The 20,413-nt window shown below is 44.4% G+C and overlaps 1 protein-coding gene across 7 annotated transcripts in view; it reads left to right on the forward strand.

Moving 5' to 3' along the window:
- syne3 (spectrin repeat containing, nuclear envelope family member 3) overlaps positions 1–20,413 on the forward strand; it is a 161,128-nt gene that overhangs the window by 25,924 nt on the left and 114,791 nt on the right. For 5 of the 7 annotated variants that reach the window (XM_069912216.1, XM_069912212.1, XM_069912214.1 and 2 more), the window contains exons 6-9: positions 2,401–2,727; positions 5,801–5,934; positions 9,850–10,015; positions 15,221–15,403. In XM_069912216.1, the coding sequence (XP_069768317.1) occupies positions 2,401–2,727; positions 5,801–5,934; positions 9,850–10,015; positions 15,221–15,403 (810 nt within the window). The remainder of the gene's footprint in view (positions 1–2,400; positions 2,728–5,800; positions 5,935–9,849; positions 10,016–15,220; positions 15,404–20,413) is intronic. The other 2 variants (XM_069912217.1, XM_069912218.1) reach the window with 1 other exon arrangement.

Raw genomic sequence — 20,413 nt, forward strand, 5'->3', positions numbered from 1 at the left:
CCTTTCAATTTGCAGCTTTGCATTTAACTTATTTTGTCCCAGCATTTGTGGGATCTGTGTTTCAAAGAAACTCACCGTTTCTTTCCCCTCGATTCCTTCTCTCAGTCCAATGATTCTTACGTTGTTACATATGCTGAAATTTTCCCAATGGTCGATCTTGTCCATCAGTCCTTTTCTGTGTCCCATGTTTTAGCTTTTTCTTCCAGAGCCTTTAGCCTCTTTTGTTTTGCCAGTTCAGCCTCCACTTGACTCATTCGTTCCATTAAATCTTCCATGATTTCTTTCATTTCTGATAGGTGTCTTATCGCTGATTCAACACTCATAAAACAAGTGCACAAAGTTTCCATCTTGTTCAGGATGTTGGCTATATCTTGGGCCAACCCCTCCAGCTCTGCTGGGTTCAGCCAGTCCCAAGGATCCTCCTGAGCCGCTCCTCGTTGGGCTTTGACTCGATGTTCTTGGCTGAGCTGTTGCTTCTTCAGTTTTTGTTTTTGGTTGCCTCGGTCATTTAATACTAGTTTTATCCATTTTTGACAATAAAATTCTGGTTTTTGAACTTTCAATCTGTCTTTTTAATGCTTTTTATGGAGAGCTCTTTCAGAATGCTTCTCAGATCCTCAGCACAGCCACGCCCCCCCCTCTTGATATACTTTTTGATCTACGATTTATTCACAGTGGATTGATATCACACATTTATATTGATTTATTGGATTTAAGTCTAGTCCCAATGGCTAAGATTAAAAATGACTGGGAGCGTGATCTCACTATAACTTTTTCAGATGAGGACTGGTATTCCGCCCTTGGTTTGATCAATTAACCTTCATTTTGTACAGGACACTGTTTATTACAATTTAAGGTGGTTCTCAGAATACACATGTTTAAACTCAAATTAGCCCGTTTCTATGCGGGTGTTGATCCATTTTGTGAAAAGTGTAAAATTTTTGAAGCCTCACTGATTCATATGTTTTGGGAATGTCCTAAATTAGAGGATATTGGCAGAATATTGTTCAGTCTTTATCAACAATTTTTAAGATTAAATTAGATCCATGTCCTTTAATTGCCCTGTTTGGTTTTTCACGTGAACCAGATAAACATTTTATCGACATCTCAAGAGAAAGTTTTAGCTTTTAGTAATGTTGATAGCCAGACGAGCAGTTTTAATTAAATGGAAAGATGAACTCTCAGCGGCTCGTGCACAGTGGCTACATGATGTAATGACATATTTAAGCTTGGAGGAAATTAGATATAGTATTAAAGATAAAAAGTTACAGTTTGACAAGGTTTTGGGCCCATTTATAGAATACTATCATAACTGACAGTTTTAGAGGATTTGGGTGCTCTAGGTCTGATCTGTCCATCCTCTGGAGGTCGCAACTTGATCCATCTTTGTATTTTTCTTGTAACCTTGACTAGGGGTTAGTTTAGTATTAGTTTTAGGGTTTTTTCCTTCTATGGCGTTTAATTATGATATCCTAGATGATGTCTTTTTTTACACACTATATTAAGGTATAATTAAGTTTGTTATAATATTATTTAACTGATCTTTAGTATAATCATTTTAACAAGGATCACATTTAACAGTTAGGGCTAAAATTTAAAATTGGTCGTATGTGCGTTTACTTTAATTATATGTGATATATATGGTATCCTATTGCTTTGCTACATTAATAACTTGTACATGGATTATTAAACCCAATAAAAATATTTTAAAAAGACACTCAGCACAGTAACAGACCAGTTCAGCCTATGAGGGGGTTGTTGATCAACCAATTGATCAACAATCCCCTGGTACATTTTGAGTAGTGGGAGTACTGGAGCCCTGGGGAAAACCCATGCAGACACGGGGAGAACGTACAAACTCCTAACAGACTGCGTGGGACTCAAACCCAGGTCCCGATCGCTGGCGCTGTAAAGGCCTTGCGATAACTGCTTTGCCAACTGTGATGCCTTGGAAATATAGATGTGTTTCAAGACATTGTTAATCATTTACCTCAATATCTGAGTTTCCATGACCCTCTCCACAGAATCTACAGATGAGGAATAGTCTTCACCCGTGGGTTAATGCATTGACCTTTAAGGAGATTTATTCTTTACTGAGTTACCATTTTGCTCTTAATATACCTATAGAATCTCTCAGTAGTATCTTTTAATCTTGTCTTCCTGAGCTACCTAAATTCTTAGGCCCTCCTGATTTCCCTCTTAAGTGAACTCCAATATTTAATTTTTATCAAGGGATTTGCTTGTTCCAGCTGCCTGTCCTTTACATTAGCCTTGTCCTGACGAGAGCCTCAATATCCCTTGTCAGCCAGGGATCCCTAAATCTGCTTGCATGCTGAATAGCACTGACTATGAACCCACTTTATCGCACTTTGACAATGTAAACCAACCAAATGTTTGTAGGAGTTGAGAGATGCAGTTATGGGCAAGGAAGGAGACCTGGACAATCTGCAGACCCGGGCCCAAGCCGTTATGCAGAATACTTCTCCCAAGGGTGCAGAGGACATCATGAGAGACCTGGATAAACTAAGGACAGACTGGGAAAACCTGAGGGTGAAGTGTGAACAAGATCAAAGCACATTGGAGCTTCAACAGGAGTCCACGCAGGAATCCCAGTCCAGGGTTCAGCAGCTGGAGAGACAAGTTGTTGAGTTATTGGACCGATTACAGTTCCTGGATCTGGAGCCTTCAGCTGAGAACGAGCCTGAAATGATGTGGCATGAGTGTTTGGTAAGTCGTGTCTTTGGGGTCGCAGGTCAGCCCATTTAACTCTTGGAGATGGAAAAGCCAAAAGCCGGCCATCTCTCGTTGCTTTTAAACCTTTTCAGTGAAGACTGAAGCACAGACTCCATACCTCTCTGAAGAAAAGTGTACAGTCATGCCCTTTGGTTGAAGGATTAAAAGGGCAGACTTATTTGGATGGGGAGAAAATTCAAAATTTGAAGATGCAAAGGGGCTTGGGAGTGATAGGATACCCAAAAGTTTAAACTCCAGCTTGAGTTGTGGTGAAGAAGGCGAATACAGTGTTGGCGTTCATATCTAGAGGAGGGATATGATGTTGAGGTTTAAAAGGCACTTGTGAGGCCTCACATAGAGTTTAGGATATAGTTTTGTGCTCATTTCAGAAAGGAAGTGCTGGCATTTTTGGGATTTTATTTTGGAAAGATATTTCAAGGCTTTGAGGATGATGTCAAGGATGATGGACTGGTAATTTGTTTCTGTGAGAGATAGAGGATGTAGAATTGTTTTATCAGGAGCAGGTAAGATAATTTAGTAGGATGTTGTCAAATTTCAGGTGGCTATTGTGTGGCACTCACCCTCCAGTCAGTCTGTGTCTGTGCCATCGCCATCCTGCACCTCCTCTTCTGGTGGAAGAAACTTTAAGGAAGAGATCAGAAGTGTTAATTATGAAGGACTAATTAGAATAACTAGAAAGCATAAAGTTTCTTTTCAGCTGGTAACTTGTACCTTAAAATCACAGAAAAGGTTTTAAAAAATGCATGAAGGTCAGAAATATGAGACCTGGTTGGAAGCTGTTTGCCAGTCATGTGAAGATTTGTGGAAGGCAAGGTGTGTGGAAGAAGAGAGTCTACAGAGGGGGTTGGGCAAGTTGGGAAAATGGGCAGAGAGGTGGCAGATGGAGTACAGAATAGAGAAGTGTACGGTTATGCACTTCAGTCGAGGGATTAAAGGCGTGGACTATTTTCTAAACGGGGAGAAAATTCAGAAACTGGAGGTCCAAATGAATTTGAGAGTCCTCGTGCAGGATTCCTGAAAGTTAACATGCAGGTCGAATCGATAGTAAGGAAGGCAGATGCAATGTTCAGATTCATTTTGTGAAGTCTAGACTTTGTAAGCTGTAGCTCAGACTGCATTTAGAATACATTAAAATCCCCATTTTCTGCCATCTACAGGGATCATGGATCCTGGATATGCAAATTTTCCGGTTTCCTGAGGCTCATTCTTACAGTGCTTGACTAATACACCTGCTTTAAGAGAACAAGTTTAACAGACAAAAGGCAGCGCAAAATGTAAAGTAATTTGGGGAAAAAAATCAGTATTGTCTTTAATTATATAAAGTTCACTTTATTCAAGTAATTCTCATAATTCACAATATTTAAATATGAACCCGGTCCTGGTGCTGTCACAGTGCTGGCCTAAACACTACATTATAATTAACCCCCTCCCCTCCCCCAAATTTACAGATAAAGGCTTAACACTAATAAAGACTCTCCCAGCAGGGAGAAGGAGACACAGGGAGAGTCGGCCCAGCAACAAGCAGTATCGGCTGCTCTTCATCCTATTGTCCTGGTTAGGCCTTCGGCACAACCTGACTCCCCTCCACGCCAGTGTCCCAGTCAGGCCTTCGGCACATCCCGACTCCCACATCAGGTTCCAGGTCAGGCTTCAGCACGACCCGACTCCCCTCCATGCCAGGTTCCAGGTCAGACCTTCAGCATAACCCGACTCCCCTCCATGCCAGGTTCCAGGTCAGACCTTCAGCATAACCCGACTCTCCTCCATGCCAGGTTCCTAGTCAGGCCTTTGGCACAACCCGACTCCCCTCCACGCCAGGTTCCAGGTCAGATCTTCAGCATAACCCGACTCCCCTCCATGCCAGGTTCCAGGTCAGACCTTCAGCATAACCCGACTCTCCTCCATGCCAGGTTCCTAGTCAGGCCTTTGGCACAACCCGACTCCCCTCCACGCCAGGTTCCAGGTCAGATCTTCAGTACAACCCGCCTCCCCTCCACGCCAGGTTCCAGGTCAGGCCTTCAGCACAACCCGCCTCCCCTCCACGCCAGGTTCCAGGTCAGATCTTCAGTACAACCCGCCTCCCCTCCACGCCAGGTTCCAGGTCAGACCTCCAGTGTACTTTCCTTTAATTTTGAACCCGGTCCTGGTGCTGTAACTGCTGCACTAAATGCTACACTAACCATGGTGCTGTCGTACTTAACCCCCCTCCCCCAAGTTTACAGCTAAAGGATCACTAATATACATAATACTAATAAAGATAAAGACTCTTTCCTGTCAGGGAGAGGGAGACACAGGGAGATTCAGCCCAGCGACGAGCAGCATTGGCTGTTCTTCATCCTGGGTGCCACCATTTTATTCAAGCACAACTTTATTGAAACAGCTATTGTGAGAGGGGCGTGACCGGGGCTCCGCTGGCTGAATGTTTGCTCCCATCTTCACCAAGGGGTTGTGTGTGGCTTCGGAGAACATTTACTTTTACAATATTAAACTTTTATTTAAAATGATTTATTTCTATTTATTTATTTCCTCGGTTATTTGAGTTTCTGGTTGATTGAAGCTGGATAATGGGGATTTGAATACATTGTGAGCAGTTTAGGGCCCGATGTCTAAGGAAGAATGTGCTGATGTGGACAAATCTTCTCTTGTAAGCCCTCCAATTGCATTCCTGATTTCCATCTCAAATGTATTCTCTTGCAAGCCCTTCAGTGCATTGATTGATCAAGCTCAGCAAATTCCATCCAAGCCCTTTGCACTTTGGCTGTCCCAGGAATATAATGACTACAGCCCTCCCTCTGTGATCGCCCAACACCCCTGCTTCTTTAATTCCCATCGGTTATTGGGGCCAATAATACAGTCCCATCACAGTGATCATTTCTCCCCCAAGGCTGTCCTCCAAACATTGTTGTGATGTCTTTCCCTAACAACAGCTCCTCCCCACCTCACCTAAACTTGTATCATGCCTGTGGCATCTGTCTTGAGACATTGAGCTGCACTTGTATAAACTTGAACAAAAAATAGTTTCATTTAAACTTTTTCTCTGACGTAGAGCTCCAGATCTTCAGTTTTAGAAGAGGAATCAAGAGTGGAAGAACTTCAAATGAAACTGAAAGACCTCGATAGATTCTTTCAGAATGAAAATCTCTCTGCTAAGGTCTTGAATGCTGTTCAAGAATGTAAAAGGTAAAGTTGCCGGCTGAGTTCCAGTGGTTGAATGTTTGACAATGACCTCTTGGTTGATGGCTATTGATTATGATTGACGCTAACTGGATCTGTGGACATTCGACCCTTCTCCAGATGGACCAACCTCATCCATTTACCTGCGTTTGGCCCCTATCCTTCTACACCTATCGCACCCCAGTACCCATCTTAATGTCTATTGAGGCTTGCAGTTATACCCACTTCCTCTGGCAGGTTGCTACACATACCTATCACTGTGGAAAAAGGCCCCTTTTAAGCTTTTCCTCTCTCGCCTATGACATCTTATTTTAGATTCATCCGTTCCTGGGTGAAGAGGGGATAACTATTTACCTTGCCAATGCCCCTCATAATTTTACAAATTTCCGGGAAAAAACTTTCCAGCCCTTCCTTGTAATTCAATCCCCCAGTTACAACAATTTCTCGTGAAACTTTTCTGTTCCCTTTACAGCATAATTATATATTTACAGCAGCAGGGTGACCGAAACCACATAAATATTGTCTTGCCAACCTCTTGTCCAGTTGTATTTCTGCCTCGCTGCCCGTGGACTCCTTGCTTCGACAAGTGTGCCAAAGGCTGTCTTCACTACCCTGTCAAACTCTATTGCTACTTTCAATGAACTAAATATAAGGAATAAAAGTGTGTGGTGTTGGGTCAATATTGGACAGATAATAAGGCAATAGGATATAAATAGCAAAGAAATATGATTTAAACATCCTGAAATTCTGGGTTTTCCATTTTCCCAGATTCTAACAGGGATTGACAGGTGGATGTTATATACTTACACAGGGTGTTTTATAAATATACAAGACCTCTGTATCAAATAAAGACTCATTGAGTAGGGGTATTGTGAGCAGAGTGTTGCAGGTAAGTCCATGAGACTATTGAGCAGGAATAGTCCATTCAGCCCATCAAGTCTGCCCCACCATTCAATCATTCCTACTCAACCCCACTGCCCAGCCTTCTCCCCCTTCACCTATGGTGCTCTGGCTAATCAAGAACCTGTCAATCACAGTCTTAAATTCACCCAATGACTTGGACTCCACAACCACCTATGGCAACAAATTCCACAGATTCACCTCCCTCTGGCTGAAGAAATTCCAACAATTTCTCCACATCTCTGTTATAGGTGGGTGCCCTTCAATCCTGAAGTTGTGCCCTCTGTCCTAAGCTCCTCCACCATGGGAAACAACATTTCTACATCTGTTCTGTCCAGGCCTTTCAACATTCAAAATGTTTCAATGAGATCCTACCCTCATTCTCCCAAATTCCAATGACCAAGAGCTGTTAAACCCTCCTCATATAACTCTTTCATTCCTGGAATCATCCTCGTGAACCCCCTCTGAACCATCTCCAACGTCAGCACATCTCTTTTTAAATGAGGAGGCCTGAAACTTATGTTTTTCAAAAAAAGGTATGGGGGTTGTAGGTTTGTTTGTGGGCCAGAAGGGCTTGTTACTATGCTGTATGTCTAAATTTTAAAAAACAATTTAAAATTGCTCCCAAAACTCCGTGAAGTCTCCCAGTGCCTTATAAACCTTAATATTTTTCTTGAACCGAATGCCAGCGTTGTATTTGCCTTCTTCACCACCAACTCAACCTGCAAATGTACCTTCAGATTATCCTGCACGAGGACCCTTTGGGCCTGGTTTTTCAGTTTTCTCCTCATTTAAAAAAATTGTCTGCCTGTTTGTATTTTTCTACCAAAGTGGATGACGTTCACTTTCTGACCTTGTATTTAACTTGCCTTTTCTCTGCCCGCTCTCCTCATCCGTCTGAGTCGCGCATGCGCTGTTGCGCACTTTTACTCGGCTCTACGAGCCCTTTTTGTAGTCCCGAGCCCGGGACTTCCACTGACCTGAGGGAGCGAGCTTCTCTCTCCGCGGCGGGCCTCCTCGGACAGGTAAAGCCTTCACCTTCTTCTTCCGACGTTCTTTCTTCTTCTCTTCTTCCCGTCGTTTTCGACTTTTCTCTCTTCGCTGCCATTTTCTTCTCACCTTTATTTTTACTTTGTTGTAAATTTTAATCTTGTACCTTTGTGTTTTGTGCGTTTGTTTTAAACTTTTCGGGAGCGGGCTGGAATTCCCTGACCGGCCGCTACTCCATCACGTGACTCCTCACTCCCATTAGTATTTTCATGCCTTTCCCATTCCTCACTTCCACCAAATATCCTCACTGGACTACCCTCCGATCTGGGATGGAGAATGGAAATGGGTGGCCACTGTGAGATCCTCGCTATCGTGGCGGACAGAACCAAGGTGCTGAACAAAGTGATCTCCCAGCATAGCCCCGCTGTTATGTTTTCTCTATCAAGTAACGCGACTCCCCCTGTTCTATCACACCTAAAATAACAGAATTCTGGAACGTATATAGCTGCCAATCGAGTCCCTCCTGCAACCAACTTTCACTGATGTCTACAGTATCATATTTCCACATGTTCATGCTCTAAGCTCATCCACCTTATTTACAATGCTCTTTGCATTGAAATATATACACTTGAGACAATGTCCCCACATTCACTCCTTTGATTACCATCTACTTTTACCAACCCCTCCCTTTCATTAACTCTAACAATCTGATTCCTCTCTCCCTTCAGATCTAGGTGTTCTACCCTAATCTCTGCCCTTACATTCTGATTCCCACCCACTCCCGCCAAACTAGTTTAAACCCTCCCCGACAGATCTTGCAAACCTCCCCACCAGGATATTGGTCCCCCTGCAATTCAGATGCAGCCTGACATGTTTGTACAAGTCAGAGATTCCCCAGAAGAGGTCCCAATGATCCACAAACCTGAACCCCTGCCCCTTGCACAAACACTTTAGCTACACATTTATCTGCCACATCTTCCTATTCCTACCCTCTCTAGCATGTGGCACAGGCAGCAATCCCAAAATTACCACCTTAGAGGTCCTGCTTTTTAACTTCTCTTCTAACTCCCTATACTCCCTCTTCAGGACCTCATCCCCACTCCTATCTATGCTATTGGTCCCCAGGTGGACCATGACATCCGGCTGCTCACCTTCTCCCTCCAAAATGCTGTGAACGCGATCAGAGACATCCCTGACCCAGGCGTCTGGGAGGCAACATACCATTCGGAAGCCTCGATCTCATCCAGCAAACTTCCTATCCCCTCGTCTAACCAACGAGTCCCCAATCACATGCCAAATTTCCTCAGACTTCTTCATGGTTACCTCGATGTGCTGACTCCTGAGAGGTCTTCTGAAACATAGACTCCCAGGAACTTGAAGGTTCTTGCTCTCTCCACCGCCTCCTGTCAATGAAGACTGGTCCGTTAGCATCCTCTTCCTAAGGTCCACGGTAACCTCATCAGTCTTTGCTTGAATTGAGAGCAAGATTATTCTGGCACCACACAACCAGATTCTCAATCTCTATCCTATATTATCTGTCTTTTATTTGACAATATTTGTGTGTACTTGGTACTTGTGTTGAAATGATAATAAGCTTTCATTCATTCTCTTAAAGAATTGATTAATCTTTGCCACTTCCTTATTCTCAAATATAATTTCTCCTACTTGTTGGTAAGGAACTCTAAACCTTGCTGAATTTGTATCTTTCGTCGATATCGCGAGAAGAATTTATTGTTGGTGCCTCTTGAAGCATTTACAGTCTGTTCTTAGTTTTGTGCTAATTTTCCGATTGTGTGTTCACTGGAAGAGATTGGGATATAGCTGGGGTTATTGTGTGGGCTGGTGAGCAATGCGAAGGGATGGGGTGTAGGGTGAGCTCTGAGTGGGGTTGTCAGTGGTTCAGGGTGGTGGTGAGGATTGGGGGCAGGGGTGGGTGAGGCGGAGTGGGGATGCAATGCCCGACGCTGCTCGAATTCTGTTCTTGGTTGTTTTTGTTACAAATGAACAGATTTGATGTTCTCTGCTTTACAGAGTAAAGAGCAATATAATGAAAAGGTGCAGCCGGTTGGGGGAGAATCTTCGCCAGGGCTTTCAGAAGCTGCTGAAAGAGTTTGATCAATGGAGGCACAGCGCCAGGAATCTGCTCAACTCTTTGCATGATGAAACAATGACCAGACCTGATCTGCAGCACATTGAGGTATTGGGAAGACAGCAGAAAGACCAAAGGAGTTTGATTGTTAGAGTGAAATTTTCAAAGCAAGACAAGAGACCAGAAAAACCCCAGGAATGTTGGAGGATCTCAGTTCTCACAGCAGGAAGTAAAATTATTACTGACATTTCAGGTTTGAACCCTTCTTCGAGGTACGAGTAAAACATGCCTGAATTAAAAGGCTGGGAGAGAAGGAAGGAAAGGGCAGTGGGAGGAGTACAAGCCGACAGACAAAAGGTGACACTTAGTCAGGGATTGGAGGAGAGGAAAGGTGAGAATTGAACGTGCAAAGGAGTGGCTCTGTGGATGTAGAGCTGAAGGAAAGGAGGCAGGGAAGGGAGAGACAGAACAAGAGGAAAGGAGAAATAGGGATATATTGGAGAGGGCGGGGGGGGGAGGTAACAGAAACCAGAGAAGTCCATGTTAATGGCATCCATTTGGAAGTGCCCAGATGGAATTTGTGGGTGGTCTCAGTCTGGCGGTGTTTGAGATCATGGACAGAAATGTCAGCGAGGGAATGGGATGGATAATGGAAATGGATGGCCACTGTGAGATCCTCGATATTGAGGTGGATAGAACCAAGGTGCTGAACAAAGTGATCTCCCAGACTGATTCCAGTCTCTCCGACATAGAGGAGACCACAACAGGAGCAGCAGACGAACCCTGCAGATTCACAAGTGAAGTGTTGATTCACATGGAAGGACTGTTTTGGGCCCTGACTGGTGATGAGGGAGGAGGTGTGAGCATGAGTGTAGCTGGGTGGAGAGGGGGTAATTGGGAAGGGAGGAGTGGACGAGGGAGGGGGGAGGAGGTAATTGGGAAGGTAGTGGATGAGGGAGGGGGAGGGGGTAATTGGGAAGGGAGGAGTGGATGAGGGAAGGAAGGAGTGGAGGAAGGAGGGGAGGGGGTAATTGGGAAGGGAGGAGTGGACGAGGGAGGGGGGAGGAGGTAATTGGGAAGGTAGTGGACGAGGGAGGGGGTAATTGGGAAGGGAGGAGTGGACAAGGGAGGGGAGGGGGTAATTGGGAAGGGAGGAGTGGATGAGGGAAGGGAGGAATGGAGGAAGGAGGGGAGGGGGTAATTGGGAAGGGAGGAGTGGACAAGGGAGGGGAGGGGGTAATTGGGAAGGGAGGAGTGGATGAGGGAAGGGAGGAGTGGAGGAAGTAATTGGGAAGGGAGGAGTGGACGAGGGAGCCATAGAGGGAGCGGTCCCTGTGGAAGGGAGTGAGGGGAGGAAAGAGGAAGACGTGTCTGGTGGTGGGTGCATTGTCCTTATGCCTCACATGGAGGCCTTGACTCAGTTTTGTTCCCCCAGCCCAGTCTCTCTCCACCTCCATCCAGGACTCCACGTGCCCTCCATCGCTTCAATAACTTCCAAATCCTTGACCTCGATCCCCTCACATTTTCCATGTACATCCAATCCCTATACGCCTCAAAGCCCTTCATTTCTTTCTCGACAACAGATCCAAGGTGTTCTCTGCCGCCACCAGCAGCCTTCTCCAGCTGGTAGAACTTGCCCTCATCCAAAATAATTTTGACTCATCCCTCTTTCTCCAGTATATAGGAGTAGCCAAGGGAATCCACACGGGCTCCAGCTATTCCTGTCTTTTTTTCTTGGCTACGTGGAGCAATCCATGCCACAAACCTACAACTCACCCGCGCTACATTGACGAAACTTTTGTGCTGCCTCATGCACCTTCACCAGTTCCCTCACCACCATTCGGGGCCCCAAACAGTCTTTCCAAGTGAAGCAACGTTTCACCTGTGAATCTGCAGGGATCGTCCACTGCATCTGGTGCTCCCATTGTGGTCTCTACATCAGAGAGACTGGATGCAGACTGGGATATCACTTCATTGAGCACCTTGACTCTGTCCGCACAATAGCGTGGATCTCCAAGTGACCATCCGTTTCAATTCCCTGGCCCATTCTCTTGCTGACATGTCTGTCAACGGTCTCAAACCTTGCCAGACTGAGACCACCCACAAATTGGAGAAACGGCACCTCATCTTCTGATTGGGCCCCCTCCAACCAGATAGCATTAACATTGACATCTTCAGTCTCTGTTTATATCTCCCCCCACCATCTATCCCTATTTCCTTTTTGCTCTGGTTCACGCTCGCGCTCTCTCTCTCTCTCTCTCCCTCCCCCTCTCCTTTCCTTTACCCCAATTCTGCATATACAGAGCCACCTCCCTCCCCTGATCAATTCTCCTTTCCTCTCCTGTCCCATCCATGTTCAATCAACACCTTTTGTCTGTTGGTCTGTACTCTTCCCCCTGCCCTTTCTTTCCTTTTAATACAGACACCTGCCTGCTTTTTTCTCACACCTTGAAGGAGGGCTCAGCCTTGAAACATTGGTTATATATCTTTAATACACATCCCATGGACTCTGCGATTTCCTCCAGCATTTCTCTGTTTTAACTTCAATCACAGCCTCTCAAGATACAAGCAGGCAGATTTGATGGAATCTCTTTTGGAATGTTGAAACATGGTGAAGAGAGAAATAAAGAAGCCAAAATGAAGTTTGGAGATAGCTTTGGCAGACAGTGTAAGGGAAAATCCAAAAATACGTTCACAGTATATCGAAAACAAAAGGGTCACGTTCTTCAGTGCCCCATGGCTTGAAGTTCAGCATCCCACCCAGTCTGTCTGCATGGCCACTTCCAATGAGTATGTATCTCCACAATGACATTTCTTTGCACATCAATACTTTTAAGAGCCTGACCATTAATTGCATACATTCCCCTTCCATTAGACCTCCAAAAGTGCAACACCTCACACATGTCTGGATTCAACTCTTTATCTACCACCTCTCTGTCCATGTCTGGAGCTGATCTACTTCTGTATAATTCTTTCACCCTCCACACTGGTCATAATTCCAATCTTTGTAATGTGCAAATTTGCAAACTCACTCACCTTGTTTTTCATCCAACTCATTTATGCACATCCTGTGGAACGCCTCAGTATTCAGGCCTCCAGCCTGAATAACACCCACCACCGCCCTCTGTCTTCTGTGAGCCATTCAATTTCATATTCAAGCTATTAACTCACCAGAATCCCATCCGTCTGTACTTCCTGTGCAGCTAACCACGAGGAACCATACCAAGTCTACATGGCAACATTCACCACTCTACCTTCTTTGTCACTTCCTCCAAAAATAATATCAAAGGGGTCAGACATTTGGGAAAAGGCCAATGTTGGTACCATTAGGCAGTATTTGCTGATTGGGAAAGGATGATGCCGATTAGGATGAGGGCTGGCAAATGGGAAGCATTACAAGGAGATAGTGAAGAGTTCAGGGGCAGCATGAAGGGCAAGGTTGGAAAGTTTAAGCAGCGACAGATATTGACGCTCAAGTCAAGAAAAGAGAAGCATGCTCCAGCGTCGTCTGAATCAAGCCAATCCCTTGAGTACAAGAGTGCAGAATATTTCAGGTGTAAATCAGAAGGGGCACCAGTGGACATTGGATGAATTTGGCAGGTCGGAGAATTCCAAGAGATTGTAGAGGAAAATTCTGAGTACAAAGGCGACCAACTCAATTCAGGACTCGTTTAGGGACTCTCACCTTTACACTTTATTGATGTTTTTGTATTGAACAGTCAGTTTGTTAAAATGTGTGCGTTGTGTACACTTTTTATTGCACCACCAATAAGTGGTGATTCTGCCTGGCCTGCAGGAGAAAGAATCTCAGGGTCATATGTGACGTTATGTATGTACAATGACAATAATGATCTTGGACAGTATGGAGCGTTATCAGGATATAAGGTTAATTGGCAAGAACGGATTATACAAATTGTCGACCTATTGTTAAATTTAAGTGGTTGGATAAAATTAAGTATTTAGGGATAATTGTAGATAATTATAATCATTTATATGAGTAGAATTATTTATCATTGTTGTTTAAAATTAAAGTTGATTTAAATAGGTGAAAGATTTACCGATAACTTTAATAGGGCGTATTAATTGTATTAAAATGAATGTTTTCCCTCGTATTCAGTATCTTTTTCAATTGATTCCATGTAGGATTCCGAGAAAGTTTTTTAAGGATTTAAACGCATTGGCAAGATCTTTTTTATGGAAAGATAAATTGGCAAGAGTGTCTATACAAAAATTGACTTGGAAGTATGCCTTAGGAGGTTTACAATTACCACATTTTCAGAATCATGATGAAGTGGCACAATTAAAGTTTATTAATAGAATGTTTGAATCACAACAATCTTTAAGCTGGGCTAAAATTCAAATGGCTCAGATTCACGAACAAAGAATGGAACATTTTATTAATAAATATAATCCTCAACTTTTGCAAAATTATAATTTGCCAGTGTTAAAACATTTGATGGAATTATGGTGTAAGACAAATGTTGTTATTGGAACTGAAGGTAAAATCTCAGCTAAAACTCACTTGTATAAGAATAAGCTTTTTTCTTTTTCAATGAATAATCAATTCTTGAAAAATTGGGAACAGAAGGTATTAGATTGGTTGAAGACTGTTGTGAAACCAGAAGATCTCTTGAAACAATTATTGCAAGGACACTTAGCAGCAGCAATGTCCGCTTTCTATTGAACGTTCTGTCCCAAAATGTGACTTCTTGTCCACATTGAGGGAATCAACATGGTGATGGGGAGAGACAGAGTAAGTACAAGTAGTTTTTCCACTGAGGGGAGGTGAGATACAGACTAGAGGACACGGGTTAAGGGTGAAAGGGGGAATGTTTAGGAGGAACCTCTTCACTCAGATTTGTGGGAGAATGGAACGAGCTGATAAATGAAGTGGTGAATGTGGGCTCGATTTTAACATTTAAGAGGAATTTGGACAGGTACATGGATGGGAGAGGGATGAAGGGCTATAGACTGGCTACAGGTCAGTGGGTCTAGGGAAAAAAAAGTGGCTCAGCACAGACTAGAAGGGCCAAAGGGACTGTTTCTGTGTTGTGACGTTCTATGGTTTTATTGAATTCCATCTGCTCTTTCCCTGTCCAACATTGATATCCTGACAGATCCTTCAATAACCTTCCTCACCTACATCCTTATTTTATTATTCCCTATTTTCTTTGAGTGATCTTCAAAATCTGTGATGTAGACTTTTAAAAATGTGATCGTGTCTGTACAAGATGTCTGGTAATTGGAAGAATAAATTTGAGACAAGTTATTCAGTTCCAATTCCATCTGAATATTGACTTTTGTTTCTTTCAGAACCATTTGACTCGTAGCAAAGAGCTTCAGGTCCAACTTGGCCGATTGCAGGCACTTGAGGGGGTGACGAGGAGCATTTTCAACAGTGAACAAACAGCAGCATTCGGGGCTGAGCTGAGGGAAGCTACATGGCAGCGAGAATTCCTCACTCACCTTCTGATGAGGAAAAAGGAGCAGATACAGGTAATAACACCATCCAAACTAGTAACCATGGCATCAGCCTTCACTATGATAAAAACGACAGCAACTCCGAATGCAGCCCATTGAGTTGAACTGGCATTTTGACCATTTGATACACAGTCAAAATTATTTTGAGAAATGGAAACATAAAGACTGCAGATGCTGGAATCTTGAGCAAATAATGTGCTGCTGGAGAAACTCAGCAGGTTAGACAACATCCATAGGTAGAAATGTCAGTCAATATTGCAAATCTGGACTTGTCATCAAAACCAGAGGGTATGTGATGATATCACATAAATGAAGGGGGAAAGAAGCTGGGGGAGGGACAGAAGGTATGAGAGGTTGAGCGAGAAAAATCACTAGGAGTGGTTGGGGGGGGTGTGGGTTGGAAATGGGGAAGTTAAGTTGGGGGAAAAACGTGTAGAAGTTGGCCGAGTTGGAAACAGTGGAACCATCTTGGTGGGAGTCCGCTAAAATTGGGAGAATCCATGTTCATGTTGTTGGTTTCAGGCTGTCCAGTTGGAATATGATGTGTTTTTCCACAAGCTTGTCTTTGGCCTCCTTGTGACAGTGGATGAGACCAAGGAACGAATATATCTCCTGTGTTGGAGTGGTTGTGGGAGGAAGCTCAACTTTCGACCAACAGAGTGCAAGTGTTTGGCAGTGGTCAGCCAATCTAAGTTTGGTCTAGCTGCAGGAGAGAGATTGAGAGATTTTGAGGCCTTGGTTAAGAATAAGGAGGAGGTAGATTGCAGATATTGGCAACAAGGAACAAATGAGGGACTTGAGGAGCACAAGATGTGCAAGAAAACATTGAAGAAGGTAATCAGGAGGATAAAGCAAGGCTCAAAGTGGCTCCAGAACACAAGGTGAAGGCAAATCCCAAGGGCATTCACATATATATTAAGAGCAAAGGGACAGAATCGATCTAATTAAAGTCCCGAGTGGTCTTCTGTTGTTGAAGTCAAAAGAGATTGGGGAGATCTCATTTTTCATTTTGCATGGGTGTCTCCCTGGAGGAGAAGGACACCGTGTCTGTAGAATTGAGGCGAAACACCAGTTCAGTTATGTACCTTATCCAGGTTAGAGGAGGTGGTGCTTGGTGACTTGAGGCAAATAAGTGTCGATAAATCCCCAGGGCCTGACAAGATATTCTCTTGTACCTTGACGGAGGCTAAATCAGAAATTGCAAGGGCTCAAGCAGAGGTATTTAAAACATCCTGAGCCACAAATGAGGTGCTGGAGATTTGGAGGAAAGCTAACATTGTCCTGTTGGTTAGTAAAGGCTGTAAGAATCATGTGGGAAGTTGTCGGTCACTGAGCCCTGATGCCGGATAAGCCAGAACTTGAATAGACATGGACTGATTAGGATAGTCACATAGAAACATAGAAGATAGGAGCAGGAGTAGGTCATTCGGCCCTTTGAGCCTGCTCCGCCATTCAACGAGATCATGGCTGATCTTAAAGTTCAGTACCCCGTCCCTGCCTTCTCTCCGTAACCTTTAGTACCCTTATACTGAAGAAATAGATCTAATTCCCTCTTAAATATATTTAATGAACCTGCCTCTACTGCCCTCTGTGGCAATTAATTCCACAGATTCACCACCCTCTGGGTCAAGAAATTCCTCCTCATCTCGGTCCTAAATGGTTTGCCTATTATCCTCAAACCATGGCCCCGGGTTCTGGATTTTCCCATCCTTGGAAACATCCCATCTGCATCCATTCTGTCCAGTCCTGCCAGAATTTTATAGGTCTCTATGAGATCCCCTCTCAATCTTCTAAACTCCAGCGAGTACAATCCCAATTTGCGCAATCTTTCCTCCTAAGTCATTCCTGCCATTCCAGGTATCAGCCTGGTGAATCGCCTCTGCACTCCCTCCATTGCAAGAACATCCTTCCTTAGATAAGGCGACCAAAACTGCACACAATACATGGCTTTATGTATGGTAGGTAGTGTCTAGGTTACAAGTAAAGCACAGAAGACTGCAGACACCGTGACTGAAGTAATAACACATGCTGATAAACTCAGCAGGTCAAACAGCAAAGGTACATAACCAATGTTTCCATCTCGAGCTCTTCATCAAGGTATGAGCAAAATGTGGGCAGGTGTCCAAACAAAATAGTGGGGGGGAGCACAGGTCCACAGGCAGGAGGTAACTGATAGATAAGGGAGGGAGGGCATAGCACCAAACAAGAGGATGGCTCTGGATGGAGAGGGAATGGGCTGGAGAACTGGAGGAATGAAGATGGATGGATGGGGAAGTGTGGTGAATGTCTGCCAAACTGCCTGTCTCCCCTCTGGCGAGCCTTGCTGTATTAACATTGGCTGTGCATTATCTCTTCTGTTAAGGACACTCCCCTTGGATATAACTGTGTATGCACCTATTGTCTTTCATTTTTGTACCATGAGTTTCTGCTAATAAAAGGCATGATTATTGTTTGACCCCATCGTCTTTGTCTACTTCATCAACTGGCACTTCAATTTTATGAGCAGAAATGGATGGAGCCCTCAGGCCAGAGCGGCTGATAATCGACCAGTCTGCCCCGAGGGCCAGAGAAATTTTCAACCACTGGATTGCTTGTTTCGCTTACTACATGGCTCGAAACAATGTGGTCGACAAGGCGATACAGTGGGGCCACCTGAACTCTCTGCTGGGTGAGGTCCATTTTGCCGTAACGCAAGGAGCTACCACTCTGGCTATAGCCCGGGAACGTCTGACAGTTTACTATGCAGTGCCACGGAATGTGGTGCTTCCTCGACACCAGTTGCTGACTAGACACCAGAAACCCGGGGAAAGTGATGCTGCCTATGCACTGGCCCTCGATTCGCTGGCAAACGAATGTGATGTCAGGGCAGTCAATGTGCAACAACACCGCAATGCCTTGAAGCTGGATGCTTTAGTCAACGGGATTGACTCCAGTTACTTCTGATAGAGGCTGCTGGAGACGGAGCCCTTAACCTACGACCAAGCTGTCACTCAAGCCAAAACACTGAGAAGTGTCATGCAGTCCAGTGAAATGCTAGAAACCGAAAAGGAAACATCCAGGAGTGCTGGAACCCCGAAGGAAAGAAAAAGGTGAACTCCTGAAAAATGCTACTTCTGTGATAAAAGCTGGCACCCCAGACAGAAGTGCTTGGTTCGATTTGCTACCTGCAGCTATTGTGGGAAACTCGGCCACTTTGCTAAAGCGTGTAAGGCGAAAAGTACTCCCACTGATAAGAAGAGAAGCACCAAGAAAATGCGTCCTGGAGCTGCAGGAATGGAAGACAACTGTAAAAAGGGGGAATCTTCAGACGAGCAGGCTGAATCGACTTCAAGTGATGACGAGGTGAGATCCCCTGTGATAGCTCAATTAACTCCAAAGCTTGGGGGATGTTATGGACTGGAACAGTCGTCTATGAAGGGGGAGGTGAATGGTGAGACTCTTGATTGTCTAATAGACTCGGGGAGTGCTGACAGCTACATCCACGAGAGAGTTGCCAGAGCCTTAAATTTGTGGAGATATCCAGCGAACCAAAAGCTATCGATGGCTTGTAGTGAACATACAAAAGCTGTATGGGACAAGTGTAAAGTTACTTTAAATTTACAGGGACTTTGCTTAGCTGATGTGTGGCTCTTTATTATGCCGGAGCTCTGCACCCCTGTGGTACTGGGGTTAGATATTCAATCTCAGGTGAATAGTGTAGAGTTAAATTTTGGTGGGCCACTACCCACACTTACCATCTCCCGCGCTAGTTATTGCGGTCTGTCCACATTAAAGATCAAAGCTCCCTCCATAAGATTGTTAAGATGTATGAGTTACAGGGTACGTTTCCCTTTCTGGATAATGTCACTATCTGTGAGAAAACACAGACTGAGCATGACAGCAACTTAAAGAAATGTTTAGCAATAGCTAAAGAACTCAACCTTACATTTAATGAGGGCAAATGTGTGTTCAATGCGGCAGAGCTACCCATTTTGAGCTACATTGTCTGCAAGGGTGAAATCCACCCCGACCCGGAAAGAATGGCCCCCCTTTTGGAGGTTTCCACCACCAAACTCAGCAAAAGCCCTTAAAAGGTGTATGGGATTCTTTTCCTACTACTGCAAATGGGTACGTGACTACGTCACGAAGGCACGCCCTCTGTTTGACACTAAATCTTTTCCTCTCTCTCCAATGGCCTTGAAGGCTTTCGAGAGAATTAAAGCTGATATTGCCAAAGCTGCACTCTCGTCCATTGACGAGGATGTCCCATTCCAAGTGGAAACTGATGCCTCGGATTGTGCCTTGGCAGGAACCCTTAATCAAAAGGGCAGACCTGTGGCATTCTTCTCCCGCACGTTACGTGGACCTAAACTTAAACATCCTGCCATTGATAAAGAAGCCCAGGCTATTATTGAAGCTGTTCGCTACTGGAGACACTTTCTAGCTGGCAGAATATTTACTCTTGTCACTGATCAGAAATCTGTAGCCTACATGCTCAGTACTAAACACAAAAGTAAAATCAAGAATGATAAGATGGCACGCTGGCGATTAGAACTCTCAACTTATAATTATGAGATCCAGTACAGACTGGGTGTAGAGCACGTCAAAAGAACCAAAGACTTGTTTATCCAAACCAAGGCTTTTATTAACTAAAAGACTGGAGCGCATCACATGTAGATTGACCAGTCCAGAATGACCTGGTCTGGCTAGGAGCAATCCTTTAAGATCTGCCAGTAGGTGGTGCTACACTCTCAGCCAATCACAGTCATCCTACACGACCATCTGTACATAGACACATTGGTGATAGAATCTGTACGATCACACTGGTCAGGTTAAATGATCCCTCTGACGCATTGTCACGATCTGCTGCTGGTGCTCAGCTGGAGGGGCTAAAAGAGATCCATAGCAGACTGTGCCACCCAGGAGTCACGAGGTTCTTCCACTACATAAGGGCTAACAACCTTCCTTACTCTCTGGAAGAAGTCAGGAAACTGACTAAAAGCTGTCCCGTTTGCGCAGAATGTAAACCGCAATACTTCAAAGCTC

Source organism: Narcine bancroftii (assembly GCF_036971445.1).
Source record: "Narcine bancroftii isolate sNarBan1 chromosome 2 unlocalized genomic scaffold, sNarBan1.hap1 SUPER_2_unloc_2, whole genome shotgun sequence".
NCBI classification, from domain to species: Eukaryota; Metazoa; Chordata; class Chondrichthyes; order Torpediniformes; family Narcinidae; genus Narcine; species Narcine bancroftii.